Here is a 21,947-nt window from a genome sequence, read left to right as displayed (position 1 = left end):
GTTAAGAAAGTTTCTGTTGTGTGCACAAATACACCAATCACTTATAAAACTTAGCCCTCAACCAAATATCCTGTCCTACTTAACACTAGCATCTATCCAGACCAATGTGGACTTGTCCCTTGATAATACTAATAGCAATTGCTTACAGAGAATTTATTATGTCCTTGGACCAGGGTGTTAATGAGTTCTAAGTGGGTTCATGTGTTAACTCATGAGGGAGGTGCTATTCTTAAACCACAGGGAAGCAGAAAGAAGTAACTTGTCCAAAGTCCCATAGCTGGGGCACGTGGTAGCCTTGTATTGTAACCAAAGCTGTCTGCTCTAAAGTTGCGCCTTTATCCAACACACTGTATTCCCTCTCAGTATGATTACCAAATGTTGTAAATATTCAACATGGTGAATATTTACTAGGTGATCCAGTTTTCTGCCACCAATCACTGAGCAGCAGGGTTTGTGGTCATGAGGAGGAACAATGGGAGTGACCAAAGACCACACTCAATCCAGCAAACAGCACTTGACAAAAAGTGAGACTAGGCTACTCAAAAGCAACCAAGATGCAGAATTGGCAAAACTTTAAAAGTCAAGGGACTCAGAATATTTTGGAAGCATGAGACACAGCCAAAGTAGAGGATATAATAGAGAGTGGCTTATCATAGTCAGAATGATTCCAAAGTTGCTAACCTTGTAAAATATCGAGAATTTCATGAAGTCAGTAGAAATGGGGTCAGAGAAGAGATAGAAACACAAACAAAGTTAATCAACAGTGAATGCTGGCAGAATCAGTTAACAATTGAAGAGAAGCTGACCAGATTAATAAAATGGGCATTATTAATGACCAGATTAATAAAAGTAGGCCCTTCTGTTGTAAGTGATCTTAGGATTCGGTCAATATTTACTAAACATCCCCTATGTGTCTAGCACTGTCATAAATGCTGGGGAGACAGCAGTGAACAGACCCTATATCTCTACCCTCATGGAACTTTTGTGTGAGAGACAGACAATAAACAATATCAATATCCTTACACATACATTAAGAATTATCATTTGGAAAATTGAAGTTAAAACATTTCTGCAGAAATGACCCTTTTCCTATCCCCCTTCAGAAATCAAATGTGAAATCAAGGACTTTGTATCATGCAATCACAAAACAGTATTGGAAAATTATGTACTCCTCCCTTAAAAATCAGCACCTGAATTATTTTCAGATTTTTGTTCATTTTAAGAATTTTGCATTTTCATTTTTTTGTTCATTATAAGGAGTGTTCATTATAATGAATTTTGTACATTATAAGAATTAGTACAATGTGATTTTAACCTACATTTTGTTAACTAAGTGAGAGGCTCAACCTCTTTTACTTTGTTTACTGTGTCATTTTTTCCCCCTTTTAAGTGGCTTAATTTTAGGTGACCCAGTTTTCTGCCACCAATCACTGAGCAGTGTTTGTGATCATGAGGAAGAACAATGGGAGTGACCAAAGACTACACTTGGTACAGCAAACAGCACTTGACAAAAAGGGAGAGCAGGCTAAAAAAGGATGCAACCAGGATGCAGAATTGGAAAAACCAAGGGCCAAAGAACATTCTGGAAGCATGAGACACAAGCTAAAGAAGTTGTAAAAGAGAGTAGCTTATAAGCTAAGAGGAGTTGATAAGTAACTAGTGAACCACGATAACCTGAGGGATTTGGTCACAGAGGAAATATAAGAAACTATAACAAATTAACCTTGATGGTGCTCAAGAATGTGGGTGTAACCTTGTAAAAATCTAAACTAATCCTTCCATGTTGACATTTGTTTGCCCTTGGTTTTCACATCCTTGGCCTCATAATCCAGAAATATCACACTATACTACTGCAGTTTAGTAACTGTTTAAATCCCATATTTCTAATTGAATTTTCTGACCAGAAACCCATCCATGTGGCTGAAAAATAACTACATACAAAAAGGTGTTCCAGGTTTGCAAGACGTTACCTTTGAGATAAAGTGGGTAAAAGATATATGAGATTTTTCTCTATTACTTTATGTAACTGCATGTGAATCAACAATGATCTCAAAGTAAAAGGTTAATTTTTTAAAAAGAAAAAAGGTCTTATTTCTACCTTATTTCTTATCTGCTAAGGTCTTCTTGACCATGACCTACTCTGCCCATCATACACAGATAAACCATTTTATTAGTTTCTTTATGTAAGCAAATATAAATGTGTATTGCCCCCGCCCTTTACCCCTCAAGTCCCACCACCTCTACTAATTGGTAGCATATTTTATTCTGCATCTTGCTTTTCCTATGTAACAATGTATCAGAGATTTTTCTATATCAATGTATTAATTTAAAGAGTATTCTAGCCCTAACCGGTTTGACTCAGTGGGTAGAGTGTCGGCCTGCAGACTGAAGGGTCCCAGGTTCAATTCTGGTCAAGGGCATATACCTTGGTTGTGGGCACATCCCCGGTAGGGATGTTTCTCTCTCATCGATGTTTCTAGCTCTCTATCCCTCTTCCTTCCTTCCTCTCTGTAAAAAAATCAATAAAGCTGAGAAACCAAGATGGCGGCATAGGTAAAAACCAGAAATTGCTGCCTCCCACAACAAAATCAAAAATACAACTAAAAGAAAAAACGGACATCACCCAGAACCACAGGAAGGCTGGCTGAGTGGAAATTCTACAACTGGAAGGAAAGAGAAAAGCACACTGAGACTCAAAGGAGGTGCAGAAGTGCAGAGATACGGAGGCGCACAAAAAGACAGCGGCAAGGGCTGTCTTTTTGATTCGGGAGGGAGTCACAAGCCCCCGACTGCTCTGAACTCCAGTTCCAGGTGAGTCCCTGGGGACCCAGACTCAAAAGGGGAGAAACTGGACTGTCTGGCAGCGGGCAGAACTCGGAACTCGAGGGCGGCTTTCTCTCAAAGGCACTTGCAGCAATTACCAGGACACTGAGAGGAGGAGCCCCTTAGGGCAGGGCTGAGGATCAGCCATAGCTGCTTGCTCCGCCCTGTTGATTCCCTGAGACCCTGCCCCACCCAAGCTGCAGCAGAAGCTTTTGCATATGAATGCCCTGGCCCTTTGCAATCTGAAAATTACTTAACAAACTACAGCTGGGCCAGACAGACCCAGAACTTCCAAGAGAAGGCCCAAGGCCCCACAGCAGCTTGCATTGCTTCACAGCTGGACCTCATTTGGGCACCTCCAAACCCCAAACAAGGAAGGGGAATCTGCAGATCTCTTCGTAGCTCCTGCTGGGTAGCCTCAAGCAGAGGCTAAATTGGCACCTCCTTAGATCCAAGAGCCACTGTACCCAGTGGTCAGAGTGGGACCATCCAATTACAACTCCTCAGATCCATAAGGGACACACTCAGGGGGCAGACTCAGTGAGCACCAAAGCCCCACTGAAGCAAGTCTTGCCTCATAAGGGTGTCTTCAGCACAGAAGTTCTTCCACCATAGACAGAGCTGATTCTCACAGCCAATTAGCCTGGAGGTCAATTCCTCCCAGTGATACCTACAACAATCAAGGCTTAACTACAACAAGACTGTGCACAAAACCCACAAGGGGGTGCACCAAGAGTGTCCACCTCAGGTAATTGGAGAGGCTGAGCACTGGGCCCTATAGGACACCTAGCACACAAAGCCACTCTACCAACACAGGGAAGCATAAAAAATGCGGAGACAAAGAAACAGGTCACAAATGACAGAAATGGAGGAAAGCAAACGACTGGATATAGAGTTCAAAACCACACTTTAAAGGTTTTTCAAGAACTTTCTAGAAACCGCCAATAAATTTAGTAAGACCCTCAAAAAGTCTGGTGAGACCGCCGACAAATGTAGTGAGACCCTCAAGAAATCTAGTGAGACCCTCGAGGTTATGAAAAAGGACCAACTAGAAATTAAGCATACACTGACTAAAATAAAGGATATTATGCAGAGTTCCAACACCAGACTAGAGGGTCGCAAGAATCAAGTCAAAGATTTGAAATACGAAGAAGCAAAAAACACCCAACCGGAAAAGCAAAATGAAAAAAGAATCCAAAAATACGAAGATAGTGTAAGGAGCCTCTGGGACAGCTTCAAGCGTACCAATATCCAAATTATAGGGGTGCCAGAAGAAGAGAGAGAGCAAGATATTGAAAACCTATTTGAAGAAATAATGACAGAAACATCCCCTACCTGGTGAAAGAAAGAGACTTACAAGTCCAGGAAGCACAGAGAACCCCAAACAAAAGGAATCCAAAGAGGACCACACCAAGACACATCATAATTAAAATGCCAAGAGCGAAAGACAAAGAGAGAATCTTAAAAGCAGCAAGAGAAAGACAGTCAGTTACCTACAAGGGAGTACCCATACGACTGTCAGCTGATTTCTCAACAGAAACTTTGCAGGCCAGAAGGGAGTGGCAAGAAATATTCAAAGTGATGAATGCCAAGAACCTACAACCAAGATTACTTTATCCAGCAAAGCTATCATTCAGAATTGAAGGTCAGATAAAGAGCTTCACAGATAAGAAAAAGCTAAAGGAGTTCATCACCACCAAACCAGTATTATATGAAATGCTGAAAGGTATCCTTTAAGAAGAGGAAGAAGAAGGTAAAGATACAAATTATGAACAACAAATACACATCTATCAACAAGTGAATCTAAAAATCAAGTGAATAAATAATCTGATGAACAGAATAAACGTGATTATAATAGAATCAGGGGCATAGAAAGGGAGTGGACTGACTATTCTTGGGGGGGAAAGGGGTGTGGGGGATGCGGGAAGAGATTGGACAAAAATCGTGCACCTATGGATGAGGACAGTGGGGGGGGGGGGTGAGGGCGGAGGGGGGGGTGGGAACCAGGTGGAGGGGAGCTATGGGGGGAAAAAGAGTAACAACTGTAATAATCTGAATAAAGATTTAATTTAAAAAATCAATAAAATATATTTTAAAATAAATAAAGAGTATTCTATATAGAGAGGTTTTTTTTTAAATCTTCTTTGAATAAAGTATATTTATTTAGCCAGTCCTCTACTCATGGTTATTTGTATGGTTTCCAACCTTTTTTAATTAAAAGCAATGCTATGAGTAATGCTATTTTTGTCATTTTGATAAATAATGCCAACGTCCCTCTCTAGAGATTTAATCAATTTACATTTCCACCTGCAAAGTGTGATAGCCTGTTTCCCCAAAGTCTCACCAATAGAGTGTGTCACACATTTGGGTTTCCGCTAATCTAGTAGATGAAAAATTGTATCAGTTCGTTTTAATTTGAAATTTTATTTGATTCATGAGATTGAGCATCTTTCTACATGTCTAAGAGCTATTTGTCCATTTACCCAACATACTGAAGAATAATAATGTAATAAGACAATATATTATAAGGAAACTCAGTTTGAATGTCATACTGGATAGGGATCCTCCCAGGGTTCTGGCTCTTAATTAAAATGCAATGGCTTGCCCACATGGTATGTTTGAATATTGGCCTATGAACCAGGAGGTCACTGTTCAACTCCCAGTCAGGACACATGACCCGGTTGATAACTCAATCCCCAGTGTGGGACTTGCAGGAGGCAGCCAATCAATAATTCTCTCTCATCATTAACGTTGCTATCTCTTTCTCCCTCTCCCTTCCTCTTTGAAATCAATAAAAATATATTTGTTTAAAAATGCAATGGGTCTTACTCAAAGTGTTCAACATTGTTTTTAAAAAAAATCAGAACAGCCATGGCCAGTTTGGCTCAGTGGATAGAGCATTGGCCTGCGGACTGAAGGGTCCCGGGTTCGATTCCGGTCAAGGGCATGTACCTTGGTTGCAGGCACATCCCCAGTGGGGCAGCCAATCAAAGTTTCTCTCTCATCGATGGTTCTAACTCTCTATCCCTCTCCCTTCCTCTCTGTAAAACAAATCAATAAAATATTTATTTTTTTAAATATCAGAACATCCAATTGGTCCTCACGTGAAAGGACCATCTTAAATACAGATAGTGCCCAACTTATGATGGTTCTATTTGTGATTTTTTTAAATGTATTTTTTTACTTTACCATGGTGCAAAAGCAATAGACATTCAGCAGGAATCCTACTTCAAATTTTAAATTTTTATCTTTTCCCAGGCTAGCAATATGCAGTTGGTACTCTGGAGATGCTGGACAGCAGCGATGGCCCCCAACTCCCCATCAGGCACGGGATCTCGAGGGTAAACAACCAACACTCTGCAGTATACAGTGTTGTCAACATTCTTTGTTTTAGTTCAATGCTTCAAACATTCTCCAGGCCCAGTGTGCTTTCAGCTGTGTTAATGGTCCATGTAGAGTTCCCATACAACCATTGTTTGTCACTTTCAGTACAGTATTCAATAAATTACATGAGCTATTCAACACTTTATATGGTTTTGCCCAACTATAGGTTAATGTATGTATTCTGAGCATGTTTATGGTAGGCTAGGCTAAGCTGTTGTGTTCAGCAGATTAGGTGTACTAAATGCATTTTCAACTTGATATGTTGGACCAAAAAAAGGGGAATTCTATGGAAAGTAATCTCACAGGCTGATCTGATCATAAATTCCTAAATGATCAGGTCATGGTGGGCAGTCATGCCCCAAGCATAGAACTCTTTTAATAAAGTGTTTTAAACCAGCCCTGTCCATTGCACATGTAGGTTAACACACCATTGAAATACCAGAAGCAATGCATCTTGAAGGGGCATCAACCCTCAAGAGAGCACATAACCTTGTTAACTGTCCAATCTCCGAGTTACTTCCTTCCACCTCCATGTAATCTTCCTAAGTTCTCTCCTTAATTTCAACTGCATAAAAGAACCTGCAAAACTGTTATTCTCAGGAGCAGTGAGATCTTGTTCCCCCGCACATGTCATCAGTTTGGCTCAAATAAACTCTTATTAAAATTCTCTACAACACAAGAAAAACGATAAAAAAAATTTTTCAGATAAAAATTAAAAAAAAAGAAAAGTCTCTAGAGGTTTGAACATTTTTTATGTTGATATTTTCAACTTAAGATAGGTTATCAGGATGTAACCCCACAATCAAGGATTATCTGCATCCCAACCACCAATGACTACCTGATCAAGCCTCCCCTAAAGCAACCTGCCCTGCCCTAGAAGAAGAATAACAATATCCATAGTGGATGTCTGAGAAATATCAATTCAACTAATATTGAGAGCCTTCATGAATCTTACTAGTGGCCCTGTGCACAAATTCATGCACATTGAAAGAAAATTAATTAGAAGAACTATTTTAATATCACTATTTGCCCTTTCTCTATAATACAAGTGTCAACCAAATTCATGATAGACAATGACAGATCGAAACACACACGTGTGATTGGCACCAGCGAGAGCTTTATATGTATTGTGCAAAAGCGAGTCAACTTAGCCTTTTATATATAGAGAATAAACTTGCTTAATTAGACCTGCTTTCTGATTTCGCTAAACTTTTTCCAGCCCAACTTCTCTTTCAGGTAATTGTCAGCAACACAGCAGTAAATATCAACATGAAGCAGATTATTATTGTAGATCACACAAGGAGAACAAAGGGTAAAATATTTAACTGCAGCAGTATATTCTGCACAGTGAGAAAACCTAAAGTCATTTTCAAGGTCCACCATTTCCTACTTCTTTTCAGTCAGGTCAACTTTCTAAGCTTTCTAAATCTCCGTTTTCCGGCTAATGAAAAAAAAAAAAATAGGATTCTACTGAGTCTCCTATCTAACTACTCCAGGACTTCTGTGAGGATCAAATGAGATGAGGCACAGAAAAACACTTCACAGACATTTGGTTAAAGTGTAAAATGTTTCCACCTGGCTATAAAGCAAGTGTGTTCCTGGGCTGAAGAAACTGCAAGGAAGCTAGTTGCTAGGGAGAAGAAGCCAGGCGTTGCTATGTGACGTCATTACCCGGTGCCCACAGCCACTGTTTCCTGGCTGAGCTGGGCTGTGGGCCACATTTTGCGCCATGTGGTCTCTGCAGCATCAGCTGCGATTTGGTGGGCTGTCACTCCAGGGTGGTGGCGGAGGCCTGTGTCCCACTTGGGGGAAGCTGAGTGTTGCTTTGTGGGCACCAGGTGCCGTTTCTCTGTAAATGGCCAGTGCGCATCACAGCAGCTCTTGCATTGAGCATCTGCCCTCTGATAGTGCGCATCACAGCTACTGGTCAGATGAACACTTAGCATATTAGCCTTTTATATATATACTAGAGGCCTGGTGCACAAAATCGTGCACAGGGGGGCGGTGTCTCTCAGCCCAGCATGCACCCTCTCCAATCTGGGACCCCTCAGGGGATGTTCGACTGCGAGTTTAGGCCCAATCCCCATCCCTGTGGGATCAGGCCAAAACCGGCAGTCGGACATCCCTCTCATAATCCGGGACCTCTGGCTCCTAACTGCTCGCCTGCCTGCCTGCCTGATCGCCCCTAACTACCTATGCCTGCTGGCCTGATCGCCTCTAACTGCTCCCCTGCTGACCTGATCACCCCTCACTGCCTCTGCCTTGGCCCCTGCACCCAGGACCCAGGCTTCCCTCCTCCAGCCGGCTGCAGGCACCCAGGACCCGGGCTTCCCTCCCTCTGGCTGGCCACAGGCACCTGCAACCCAGACTGGCTTCACCCAGGCTGGCCGCAGGCACCCGGGACCAGAGGCGGCTTCACACGGGCCAGCCATAGCCACAGGCACCCAGGACCCTGGGCGGCTTCACCCGGGCCTGGCTTTGTCCAGAAGGATGTCCAGAAGGTCATCCAGAAGACATCGGTCTAATTATCATATTACCCTTTTATTAGTATAGATATATAGATACTCCAGAGGGAAGACAGGTGACCAACATAATAAGTAAATCACCCTGTTTGTTAGAAGGTGATAGGTGCTATGGTGAATAATACGCCTGGATACAGGGAGACCTGTCACATTTAAGACACAGGAGGAAGCCAGTGCAGTTGGGAGGAAATGGAGGGAGTGGGGGTAAGGAAGAGTAAGAGGTATTGACAGCAGAGATGAATCATAGAACACAAAGCTGAACATTTCTGGACAAAACTGATCATTCAGGCACGCCCATCAGGCCCTGATGTCTAGTTCTTACCTACATCTTGCCCTTTCCTCAACGACTTGGTTTTCTAGGAGGCGCAGAGGCATTTCAGAGCTCCAGCTGCTTTTGCAGGCAGAGAGCTCAGACAACCAAAAGCCCCAGGCACATGTGGGCAAACAATCCACATGTTTGCTGTGTGTGTGTAGGCTGATGACTCCTGGCAACAACGGAACAATCTCATGCCTTTTTCTCCAGTCATTCTGCTTTTCCTAAAGGCTTCTTTTCCTTGTTAAATGTACAATCTCTTTCCTGGCACGTCTGTGATTTGAGCATCTCACAAGTGGTTCGTCTTGTCAGCTCATTTCCCCATTTCTGAACGTCTTCCATTTCAAGTTCACCTTGTGGTGATATTAATCACAACTATTTCAGACACGTCTACAAAGACTCAAACCTTGCCTCTGGCTGCCTGGCCAATGTGTATCTGTCCCTGACCTTCAGGTCCAGGACACACACACAGCACTGCAGGGAGGGGAGCATTTGAGATCTTGCTCCCTAGCGTGTCTTCAGTTTGGCTCAAATAATTCCTACTTAAAATTTTTAAAATGCACAGACACTCAAACCATTGCAGTGAGAAAAGCTTTTAACACAGGTCTGAGGAGATCTATCCTGCTTCAGAATCAAGAGGAATTAGACAGCCCGGCACATGGCTCAGTGGTTGAGTGGCAACCTATGAACCAGAAGGTCACGATTTGATTCCCGGGTTGCAGCTGGATCCCCAGTGTGGGGCGTGCAGGAGGCAGTCAATCAATGATTCTCTCTCATCATTGATGTTATCTCTCTCACCCTACCTCTCTCTGAAATCAATAAACCTTTTTTTTTTTTTTTTAAGGAGCAAGACAATGGCACTTAGGACTGAGATGAGCCATGAAACACCAAGCCCAGGTTTCTTCAGGGTCACACGACCAGATGGGAACGTTTGCTTGATGCATGGAGCCTCTTTCTGTATGGGAAACACCCTCCTTGACCCCCCATGACTGCAGATTTGCCCTATCTCCTTAATGCTCTCTTCCTTGCATCTCTAAATCCTAGTCTCCTCTTGCCTCACTTTCATTTCTCCCTCCTCACCCACAAAGAAAATATTACGGAATATTGCCCACGAGACAGAGGGCTGCAGGAGGGAAAACGCTTATAATCTGTATCATCTCTACAAACTTTGGTGTCACCAACTTTATTATCCCCTCACCAGCCAATACAGACCCAGAGAAGCCACACAATCTAGGATAGAGTAGACTCGTTCTAATGAAGACTGCTATGGACAAGACACGGAGTTGGGAGCCACACGAAGAGAATCAGGACCTGTGTCCTGGGCAACGATGAAGTGACCTTAAAAAGGTGGAGCCCAAAACTCAAGAAAAATGAAACGGCATAATGACCACACAAGAGATGCCACAAGTTGTTGACAGCTTGAGGGCTCTGACTCTGGGGGCACAGAACCCAGACAGAGAAGGGTTGGGGGGGGGGCGGGGGTGGGGGGGGGGTTGTCTTGGCCAGCTCCATCCAGGAGAGCTTCAGTCTGATTCCCAAAGACCTGGAGTGTTGCTTTGGGCATGGGATGTAATTTGGGTGTGAATTCTGCTTCCACCATTTCCTAGCTGTGACATCAGTGTCACACTGATGGTATTTCAACATCTGCTTAAACTTAGTTTCCTTTCTTGAAAACATGAACCAGACATCCACTTCACGAGGATGCTGGGAAGCAGAAGTGAAATATGCGAGCTGTTTTAGCTCACACCTGGATCTCCAACTTGCACTCTCAATAAATGGCATCCGTCGTTGCCCAGAAAAGCATCTTCCTGAGATTTCTGTCCCATCCCCAACCTGAAAGTTCGGTGTAGCTCTGTCTATCCCGAACCCCTCCTGGTGCTCAGCTGCGCGCCCCCTGCCTCTACACATCTGCCAGGGGGCAGCCTCTCTTCTCCGTGTAGTCAGATCCCATTCATTAGGTTCTAAAGACACCCCGCTGGGTCTGGGTCCCAGCCTCTGCATCAGCGGCACCCCGCGGCGCCTCCGCCCGGTCCACCCTCCGCCCAGCCTACCTGATGTAGGGGAGGAAGGGGTTGACGTGCCCGGAGAGCACAGCGACCACATAGGAGATGATGAAGGCGGCGGATGACCAGGTCACCAGGAGGAAGGGGACGAAGGCCATTCCCTTTAGGAAGCGCGGCATCGCGCCGCCTGGGGTGCGCGGCGCTCAGCCGGGCCGGGCGCCGGGCAGCTCCGGGGGCGGGGGCGCCACGTGCCAGCCGTCCAGGCGGCGGCCACCTTGCGGTGCGCACGGCCACGGGCGGCGCGATGGGCGACTCCGCGACGGGAGAAGCAGGCCAGGCCGGAGGGAAGGGAAGCGCGGAGAGCCGAGGAGCCTGCGGGCGGCCGAGCGGCGGGCCGGGTGGGTGGGGCGCGAGTGGCCCGGGCTTGTTGCGAAGCGAGTGAAGTCACAAAGTGGCGGCCCCGCGGAATGGGAGGCGCGCGGACCTCCCCGCGGACGCCCCTCCGGAGACGCGGCTCCTTTCGCTTTTGGTTCGGGTGCGGCGGGGTCGGCGCAGGCGGGCGGGTCTGTGCGGGGGACGCGGGCGGAAATGTCCGGCTCTCAGCCCCGCGGTTGCACAACTTCGGAGAAACTGAGCTCCTCCCGCCCCCTCCTTCCCTCGGGGTTTCCGGGGTACCAGGCCTGGAACACCCGGGCTTCCCCTCCCAGGGGCCTCGCCCGCGCCGCTGGGGAGAGGGGAGCCCACCGCGGTGACATCCCCCCCGCCCCATGGTGTCCCCATGAAAACCTAGAGAGTGTGGGGCAGGTAGGGGTCGGGCCCGTCAGGATGGATGGCCTCGTGTGCCTCCTGTGGTTCTGTTTTAAACGTGCGCGGGCTTGGACTATTGGTTTCCTAAAAATTACATTTCCCTTTCTCCTCTCACTGATGACAGTACCAGCTTGGAGCCCTGAGCTAAGTAAGATGAGTAATGGTGACTTCATACTTGTCAAACCCTGCGATAGGGATTTGTGACCTGCAGGCACTTACAAGCATGGACAGTTTGAAGTATAGTTTAGGGATTCTGAGCTCAGGGTGGAGGTCATTGGGTCATTGGGCCATTGGGGACCAAACATGGGTTCATTTCAGCTGCATAAACATTTCTTGGGTGCCCCACCCTGCTAGGAGGTTTAAGAGAACAGACTTTCAAAATAAAACAAAATTGTATGGAATATTAACTAGCTTGGAGATGATTTTAAAAAAATAGAAATATGCAGAGAGATGAGAGGCAGGACCAGTGCTTCGATGAAGAACCGGGGCAGGTTTCCTGACAGATAGTAGAGTTTTTGAAAGTAAATGATTGTTCTCCAGGCAAAGAAAGGTGAGACTGGCATTCCAGGCCAAAGAAACAGGAGAAAATATAGAGTGTGAAGTTGCTTGTTTTTCTGGAACTAAAGAAAAGTACTCAAATAAGTGTAGGCAGGGAATGGAGAGGTGGACAAAGAGACCAGAGCCCTGCTAAGAGTCTTTGGTGTGTGGTGTTTTTTGTGCTTTTTTAAAAAAAATATGTGTATTTTATTGATTTAAGAGAGGGAAAAAAGAGATAGAAACATCAATGATGAGAGAGAATCATTGATTGGCTGCCTCCTGCAACCACATGGATCGAGCTCTCAACCTGGGCACGTGTCCTGACTGGGAATATGAACCTCCTGGTTCACAGGTCGACACTCAACCACTGAGCCACACGAGTTGGGCTATTTTTTTGTTTTTGATTTGGTTTGGTTTTTGGTAGTGAGGCGAGTGTAGGAACATGAACAGACTCATATTTCAGGAGATCATTGTGACGGTGGGGGGAGTGAGCACCATATTAAATACACCAGAAGGTTCAAATTAAGGCTTTTTAAAAAATCACAAAAGCTAGAAAAGGATCAACAGAAAGAAAAAATATCACAAGAGCGCATGACGATGTGTGGTGGCAGGTGACTATTAGAATAACCGGACGGGGTCACTTTGTAAGTTAAGTGTCTAACCACTATACTGTACACCTGCAACTAATATAAAATAATATTGAATGTCAATTGTCAATTGTCATTGAAAAATAAACATAGAAACCACAAAAGCTGTCATCCATGGTGATTCATTGTACATCTCTACCTAGGCTTGTGTGGTCTTTTTTATTATTATTTTAAAATATGTCTTTATTGGTTTTTTTTGTTTGTTTGTTTTTGTTTTTTTTTAGAAAGAGGGAAAGGGAGAGGGATAAAGAGAGAAAAACCTCCTTGAGGGAGGCATGGATCAGCTGTCTCCTGCTTGCCCCCCACCAAAGACTTAACTGCAACCTGGGCATGTGCCCTAACTGGGAATTGAACCTGGGTTCATGGGTCAATGCTCAACTATTTAGCCACACTAGCCGGTGGTTTGTGTGTTCTGAAAACCACTCTTCCCTGGCCTTCCCCCCCCCTCCCCCTTGCATTTTTCCTGCTCTACTAGATTCACCTGATCTTAAAAACCCTCCCTGAGGCAGGGGAATTATGACATCAAATGGAATTTACCCATTCATCATATCTTTCTGTTGCCTATGTAATTCCCTTAGGTAATCGAATTAACTCATCACTTGTCACACAATTACAAGAATTGTGTGACTATAATGGCAATAGGTATTTTGTTGTTTAAAATAAGTATGTATACATGTATGTATTTAAAACAGGTAGATAGGTCTGGCCAGTGTGGCTGAGCGTCATCCCATGCACCCAGTGGTCCCTGATTAGATTCCTGGCCAGGGCACATGTCCAGGTTTCTGCTCCATCCTTAGTAGAGGGCGAGTAGGAGGTAGCTAATTCTCTCTCTCTCTCTCTCTCTCTCTCTCTCTCTCTCTCTCTCTCTCTAATAAAAACATATTAAAAAAAATAAAACAGATCACTTTAACTATATATATGTACATATGGTATCAAACAGCCCTGAGAAGCACAGAGCTGCTGCTTCTAAAAGTTTTCCATACCATAGACCTTATTAACACCCTCACCTCGGAATAGTAAAGTTTATATGGTACGAAATGTTAAAGCCCTAGAAAACAACCTCACTGGTGAAGGAAACCAGAATATACCACCCCAAAGTATGCCGACTTTGACATAAGAATTTTTTTGAGCTGAAAGCAATTCAGAAGCAGCAAAAGCAGGAAGAGCTCTCTCTATCCGCCTTCCTGTCTAAAGGTAGGATGTATATTTCCTTTACTGGAGACTGCTCTAGATTCAGCCCAGAGAAGGAACCAGAGGAATCTGCAAACCTTGCTCCATTAGTCCCCCCCCACCACCCATTTGTTTACCTTCCCAGTTTCTCCCCCATTGGAACCTAAAACCATTTTCCTTTGTCATGTCATTTCTGTACAAATTCATTGTTGTTGTTTTTTATCCTCCCCCGAGGATATTTTTCCATTGACTTTTAGAGAGAGTGGAAGAGAGAGGGAGAGACAGAGAGAAATATTGATATGAGAGAAACATTGATTGGTTGCCTCCTGCACATGCACAAATCAGGGCCTAGGCCAGGGAGAAGCCTGCAACCTGAAGTACATGCCCTTGACCAGAATCAAACCCGGGACGCAAGGGTGGTGAATAAGTGAGTATTCCTTCTTCACTTTCTCTCTACCCCCATCAGCTGGCTGGATACCATGATGACCTTGGACTCCACGTATTATGGATAGAGACTGTCAACATAAGTCGACTTGACTCCCCCACCTTTTCTAACTCATCTAAAGTGAGTTGACATGTGGTATTTCCTGTTTCTCAGAGAGGGTCAGGCAGATGTTAACACCGCTGTGCACAACAAATATATACAGGAGAACTAACGTGAATGAAAGATTATTGCAATTCAATATATTTGGAATTAAATCAAAATAGTATGTATTCGGTGAATGGCAGGGTCGCGGGGATCAATCCACCCAGGTGGCATCCTTCTCTTTCTGAGTCCTTAGAAACAGTCAAGTGAATTTATGAGTGAATGTGTGTAACCATTGCTCTGAAAAAAATGGCAAACATAGTAATGTGTACCAACTCTTTAGAAGTAATGTGCATAAGCTCTACTCTCCCTTTTGTGGTCAGAATACACTTAGAATATGCTCTTGCAGGGTAAAGATTAGATAGAATCTCTTTCCTGCATAGTTCTGCTTTTGGAAAAGGGTATTGTCACAATGTGGATGTCATGATTTGGGGTATCTGTCACCATATGAATGGCCCACCCCATGTGTGTGTGTCTTTATTATGGCAGGGACCCCTGGGCTGTGAACGTATTCTGGGCCCTGTTCCCAGGGATGGAGAGCAGTCCCCTCTGTTCACAAAGGCAGGAAATTTCAACACACCCTCGACATGTTTTGAATAGGACAGAGGTGACACAGTGAGCCAGATTTTTTCTGGTGTCTCGGTTATCCTCACTTGTACAGAATTCACCTTTAAAGATAAATTGTTCATTTTCTTTTTTGGTTGTTCACCTGTCGGACTTTCTTCAGGGCATTCTAGAATGTGAGGTCCACCAGGTCAGGGCTTTGCTTTCTTCTCTGCTATGTTCCAGGCGTGGACAGGGCTTCATTCAGGTGCTTATTAACTACTAGAGGCCCGGTGCACGACATCCTGCACTGGGCAGGGAGGAGGAGGTTCCCTCAGCCCAGCCTGCAACCTTTCGAAGTCCAGGAGCCCTCTGGGGATGTACGATTGATGGCTTAGGCCTGCCAGCCATCAGCCTGGCTTGTGGCTGAGTGGAGCTCCCCCTGTGGGAGTGCACTGACCACCAGGGGGCAGCTCCTGTGTTGAGCATCTGCCCCCTGGTGGTCAGTGTGCATCATAGCGACTGGTCGTTCCACCATTCAGTTGATTTGTATATTACCCTTTTATTATATAGGATTTGCTGAATGTATTCACCTCAGCAATGACCTTTTCCAGGAAGTCTTCCCAAAAAACCCCAAGATCTGACATCTGTTTCACTCCTCTCCACCCCACAGCATCCTGGGCTATTTCTGTTACATATTTCACAATGTTAACTCGTCAGCTTATCTACTAGACTCTAAACTGTTTGCGAGCAGGAACTGAATCCCCTATATTTCTATCTCCAGTGCCAACCACTAGCACAAAATAAATGGTTGATACATATTTATTGAAAAATAAATGAATGCTTGATACTAGTTTAATACTATTTAATACTATTACCTAGAGAATCTGATCTTTATACAATCGTACATACCATAAACATATTAGCATCTCATGGGAGGCACAATTAACTCCATATCACTGAGTACAGAAACGAGAAAGACACAGCAGTAAAGGTTAGAAATTTCTGTTATGTGAAGGGGGAGAAATCAGAGTCCTTCATGGGAGTGATGCCTTTTCATGTGGCTCACCTGATTGTTGTAAGTTATAAATTTGGGCAATGACACCAAATACTTCTTCATAACATTTTTTGGCAGACGTTTTTATGCTACCAGAGATGAAGAAGAACACGCTGCAGAGAAATTTGGGGATTTCCATTATGACCATGAGAGTGAGAATTTCCTTTTAAATTTTAAGAATCATTTTTTTTCTCCCTTCCCCTTATGAATAGTTTCTAAATTAACTTGCAAATATGGGAACTCATATGATCTATCTTTCTCAGTTTAGCTAACTTTAAATCTCTACATACTTTGACCATCCTTCATAAGGTTTTCTTATGGAGTACAGCTCAGGCTGTAGTGGTCATGATCTATGGAAAAACTGAAGTATGGTGCTCAAGTTTACAGTAATCTCATGAGTTTATTTCTCTACCTAGTAAAGATATTACAGAAATGGGGGAAAAGTTTTGTCAACTGTTCTTCTTTTGACATGAATTGGGTAAGATTTGAAAATGAACAGGATAATGACAGAAACTGCAGGCTAGCAGGCAATTATTTGCTTTTCTTGTCTTTAAAAAATAGTAATTTTTAAATTGAATTCATTAGGGTGACATTGGTTAATAAAATTATATGGGGTATAATTCTATAAGACATAATCTGCATATTGTATTATGTGTTCACACCCCAGGAGTAATATTTTTGAAGGAGGCATTTTTCATAATTCTTTTACTTACTTAATAATGTCTCATTGAAGAACTAACCTTCTAGGATTCATGATTAATTCATTCGACAAACATTGATTGAGGATGTACAATTTGTCAGACCTTGTACTTTGTAATTGAACTGACATAAAGAGAACACGCAGGCCTGGCCAGCATGGCTAGGTGGTTGAGCATCAGCCTATGAACCAAGAGGTCACTGTTCAATTCCTGGTCAGGGCGCATGCCTGGGTTGTGGGCTTGATCCCCAGTAGTGGTTGTGCAGGAGGCAGCAGATCAATGATTCTCTCTCATCATTGATGTTTCTATCTCTCTCTCCCTCTCCCTTCCTCTCTGATATCAATAAAAATATATTAAAACAAAAAAGAAAGTAATAAATTAAGAAAAGAGAAAACCCAGTGCCTTAATTTCATTAGGGTCATGATGTTCAAATGAACTTGGTTTGCTTAGGAGATGAAAAGTGGTCCTGTGTGACTGGAACACATGAAGATAAGGCTGGAGAGATTATGATGATGACATTGTGAAAGGCATTGCATCAATATGCTAAAGAGTTTGGATGTAACTTGGAAACAAGCTTCAAGGAGGTGAAATTTTATCAGGATTATTATCTGTGAGTGAAAACTCCAACAAGGCTCGGGGGGGGGGGGGGCAGGGGATGGACTAGAGATAGCAGTGGGGATTGATGACAGGTGGTTCCTTTTAAGAAATGCTAATGAAGAGTATTTGAAATCATGCTCCCCAGCATATGTTCTCAGTTTGGCTCAAATAAACTCATATATATATGAATGCTAATGACCTAAGTCAGTGGATTGCGGATGGAGAAAAGAATTATGGTAGCCAATTGGATGAGTGGAATAAGATAGAAGAATTAATGAGATGGCATTGATTTCCTGCTTGAGAAGCTCAGCGCATATTAATCATTAATTGAGCCAAAGAACAGACGAAGTCTGGAGGATTATGAGTTTGTTTTTAGATAGACATCAATGTAATAAATCATGTAAGATGCATGTAGTATGCCGAGGTGAAGACAACTCTTGATAGTTGGAAACTGAGTTGGAAGGCATTGATGAACAGGGGTGGACATCATTTGATGGACACCATTAAAATCACTGAAGGAGAGAAAACCAAGATGGCTGCATAGGTAAACACCAGAGATTGCTGCTTAGCACAACCACTTTAAGAATACAACTAAAAGATGGAATGGACATCATCCAGAACCACAGGAAGGCTGGCTGAGTGGAAATTCTACAACTAGAAGGAAAGAGAAAAGCATACCAGGATTCAGAGGAGCTGTGGTGCGGAAGTAAAGTACAGAGGTACGGAGGCACACGCGGAGAGGGCTGGTGGCTGAGGACATGGTTGTCTTTTTCAATCGGTGGGGAGTCTCAAGCTCTGAGCTCCAGTTCCAGGCTAGCCTCTGGGAACCCAGACTCATATGGGAGAAACTGGACTGTCTGGCATCGGTTGGAACTCGAGAGGAGCTTTCTCTCAGAGGTTATTACAGTGATTGCTGGGACACTGAGAAGTGGGGCCTCTGAGAGCAGCCATAGCTGCTTACTCTGCCCTGTTGATCCCTTGGGGCCCCTGCCCCACCCAAGCTGTGCGCTGGCTTTTGCATATGAAAGGCCTGGCCCTTTGCAATCTGAAAATTACCTAACAAACTTGCAGCTGGCCCAAGGCCCCATGGCAACTTGCATTGCTTCACAGCTGAGCTTCCTGCTGGGTAGCCTCAGGAAGAGGCTAGATTAGCACCTCCTTAGAGATACAGGAGCCAGTGTGCCCGGTGGTCAAAGTGGGACCATCCAGATTGCAGCTCCTCAGATCCATAAAGGACACACTCAGGGGACAGACTCAGTGAGCACCAAAGCCCCACTGAAGCAAGTCTTTCCCTGGAGGGGTGTTTCCAGCACAGAAGTTCTCCCACTGCAGACACAGCTGATTCTCACAGCCAATTGGCCTGGAGGTCAATTCCTCCCAGTGATACCTACAACAATCAAGGCTTAACTACAACAAGACTGTGCACAAAGCCCACAAGGGGGTGCACCAAGAGTGTCCACCTCAGGTAATTGGGGAGGCTGAGCCACTGGGCCCTATAAGACACCTAGCACACAAAGCCACTCTACCAACACAGGGAAGTATAAAAAATGTGGAGACAAAGAAACAGGACACAAATGACAGAAATGGAGGAAAGCAAACGACTGGATATAGAGTTCAAAACCACACTTTTAAGGTTTTTCAAGAACTTTCTAGAAACCGCCAATAAATTTAGTAAGACCCTCAAAAAGTCTGGTGAGACTTCCGACAAATGTAGTGAGACCCTCAAGAAATCTAGTGAGACCCTCGAGGTTATGAAAAAGGACCAACTAGAAATTAAGCATACACTGACTGAAATAAAGGATATTATGCAGAGTTCCAACACCAGACTAGTGGATCGCAAGAATCAAGTCAAAGATTTGAAATGCGAAGAAGCAAAAAACACCCAAACAGAAAAGCAAAATGAAAAAAAGAATCCAAAAATACAAAGATAGTGTAAGGAGCCTCTGGGACAGCTTCAAGCGTACCAACATCCGAATAATAGGGGTGCCAGAAGAAGAGAGAGAGCAAGATATTGAAAACCTATTTGAAGAAATAATGACAGAAAACTTCCCCCACCTGGTGAAAGAAATAAAACTTACAAGTCCAGAATGAACAGAGAACCCCAAACAAAAGGAATCCAAAGAGGACCACACCAAGACACATCATAATTAGAATGCCAAGAGCAAAAGACAAAGAGAAAATGTTAAAAGCCGCAAAAGAAAGAAACTCAGTTACCTACAAGGGAGTACCCATACGACTGTCAGCTGATTTCTCAACAGAAACTATGCATGCCAGAAGGGAGTGGCAAGAAATATTCAAAGTGATGAATAGCAAGAACCTACCACCAAGATTACTTTATCCAGCAAAGCTATCATTCAGAATTGAAGGTCAGATAAAGAGCTTCACAGATAAGGAAAAGCTAAAGGAGTTCATCACCACCAAACCAGTATTATATGAAATGCTGAAAGGTATCCTTTAAGAAGAGGAAGAAGAAGAAGAAGGTAAAGATACAAATTATGAACAACAAATACACATCTATCAACAAGTGAATCTAAGAATCAAGTGAATAAATAATCTGATGAACAGAATAAACTGGTGATTATAATAGAATCAGGGGCATAGAAAAGGAGTGGACTGACTATTCTTGGGAGGGAAAGGGGTGTGGGGGATGCGGGAAGAGACTGGGCAAAAATTGTGCACCTAAGAATGAGGACAGTGGGGGGGAGGGTAGGGCGGAGTATGGGGTGGGAACCGGGTGGAGGGGAGCTATGGGGGGAAAAAAGAGGAACAACTGTAATAATCTGAACAATAAAGATTCAATTAAAAAAAATAAAAAATAATAAAAGTACAGTAGACCAAAAAAAAAAAAAAATCACTGCAGTGAAATTAAGAACAAGAAAAGACTGGTTTGGCAGATAAGTAGTCATCCACAATCTTTATAAGAAATATTTCAGTAGAGTGGAACAATGGACTGAGGAGTGAAAGCAGTTCCAAGGTGGTAGGTAGAGAGTATTACAAGAATACAAAATGCTCACATTTCTTAGTTAGGACAGAATCTTATCTGAGGGAGGATTTGAAGACTCTAGCAGAGGAAGTGAGTGATAAAATAAGGTCATGGAGCAAGAGGGAGAGGAGGAGGACATAAATAGAAGCAAAAATGTGTTTCCTTTACAGGAATTTTTTGTTTACCAATCTCAGTCATGTAATTTATGTGTCTGTGCTTAGATTGGGCCGAACATTCTGACTAACTTTAATAACCCTACTCTTAAAAGAACATAATAGCCGTGCGATATATTCTGTTTCCAGTAAGGGATTAACATGTGACCCATGAGTAACAGCTCAGCGACACATTTCAAGAAAATAAAGCATCTCAGTAGATCCTAAGATAAGTTCCTTAGAGGTCATCTGGTTTTATCCTTTATATGTATAAAAGAAGAAATTAAAACCAGAGAGTAATGTCAAATTTACATGGCTCTGTGGTGGCAGAGTCTCCATCTCAATGACCATAATCTAGGTTTCATAATCTTGTGGGGGTTCAAAATGAGTCACCCCAAGACATGCATCTGTAGTATGCAGATTAATTTTTTTTTAAAGATATCTTTATTGATTCCAGAGAGGAAGGGAGAGGGAGAGAGAGATAGAAACATCAATGATGAGAGAGAATCATTGATCTGCTGCCTCCTGCACGATCAGGGATCAAGCCCACAACATGGGCATATGCCCTGACCAGGAATCGAACCATGAACTCCTGGTTTATAGGTTGATGCTCAAACACTGAGCCACACCAGCCAGGCAATAACCTTTGTTTTGACCTCTACATCTGGTAGATTGCTTGCCTCCATTTGATTTTGCTCTTTTGGGGGGGGGGGGGATTTCTCCTGTTCTTTCACTTGGGGCATGTTTCTTTGTCTCCCCATTTTGGCTTCCTCTCTGTATTTGTTTCTATGTATTAGGTAGATCTGCTATGTCTCCTGGTCTTGGTATGGTGGGCTTCTGTAGTAGGTGACCTGTGGAATTCAGTGGCACAGTCTCCCTGATAAACTGAGCGAGGTGCTCCAGAAATGTCCCCTGTGTGAGTTGTATGAGCCCTCTTATTGTGGTTGAGTCTTGATTGCTGTTGGCCCATTTGTGGGTGGGGGTTCACCCTCAGACTGGCTGACTGTGAAGATTGACCCCATCAACAGTGCACAAGTTGCTGTGGGGGGCTGATCCCACAAAGCGAAAATTTACCCAGCAGGGTCTGGTATTGGCCGAGATTTCCCTTTGACTGTGCCACTTGTG

The 21,947-nt window shown here is 43.7% G+C and overlaps 1 protein-coding gene across 1 annotated transcript in view; it reads right to left on the bottom strand.

Moving 5' to 3' along the window:
- DRAM1 (DNA damage regulated autophagy modulator 1) overlaps positions 1 to 11,587 on the bottom strand; it is a 42,796-nt gene extending 31,209 nt beyond the window's left edge. Inside the window, exon 1 of the mRNA XM_081085101.1 lies at positions 11,094 to 11,587. Coding sequence (XP_080941227.1) covers positions 11,094 to 11,224 — 131 coding nt within the window. The 5' untranslated portion in view covers positions 11,225 to 11,587. The remainder of the gene's footprint in view (positions 1 to 11,093) is intronic.
- Between the last annotated feature and the right edge of the window lie 10,360 nt (positions 11,588 to 21,947).

This window comes from Myotis nattereri (assembly GCF_964212035.1).
Source record: "Myotis nattereri genome assembly, chromosome: 2".
Classification (NCBI taxonomy): domain Eukaryota; kingdom Metazoa; phylum Chordata; class Mammalia; order Chiroptera; family Vespertilionidae; genus Myotis; species Myotis nattereri.
Note: the sequence above shows the minus strand (reverse complement) of the source record. Positions and strands in the feature narration are given on the sequence as shown.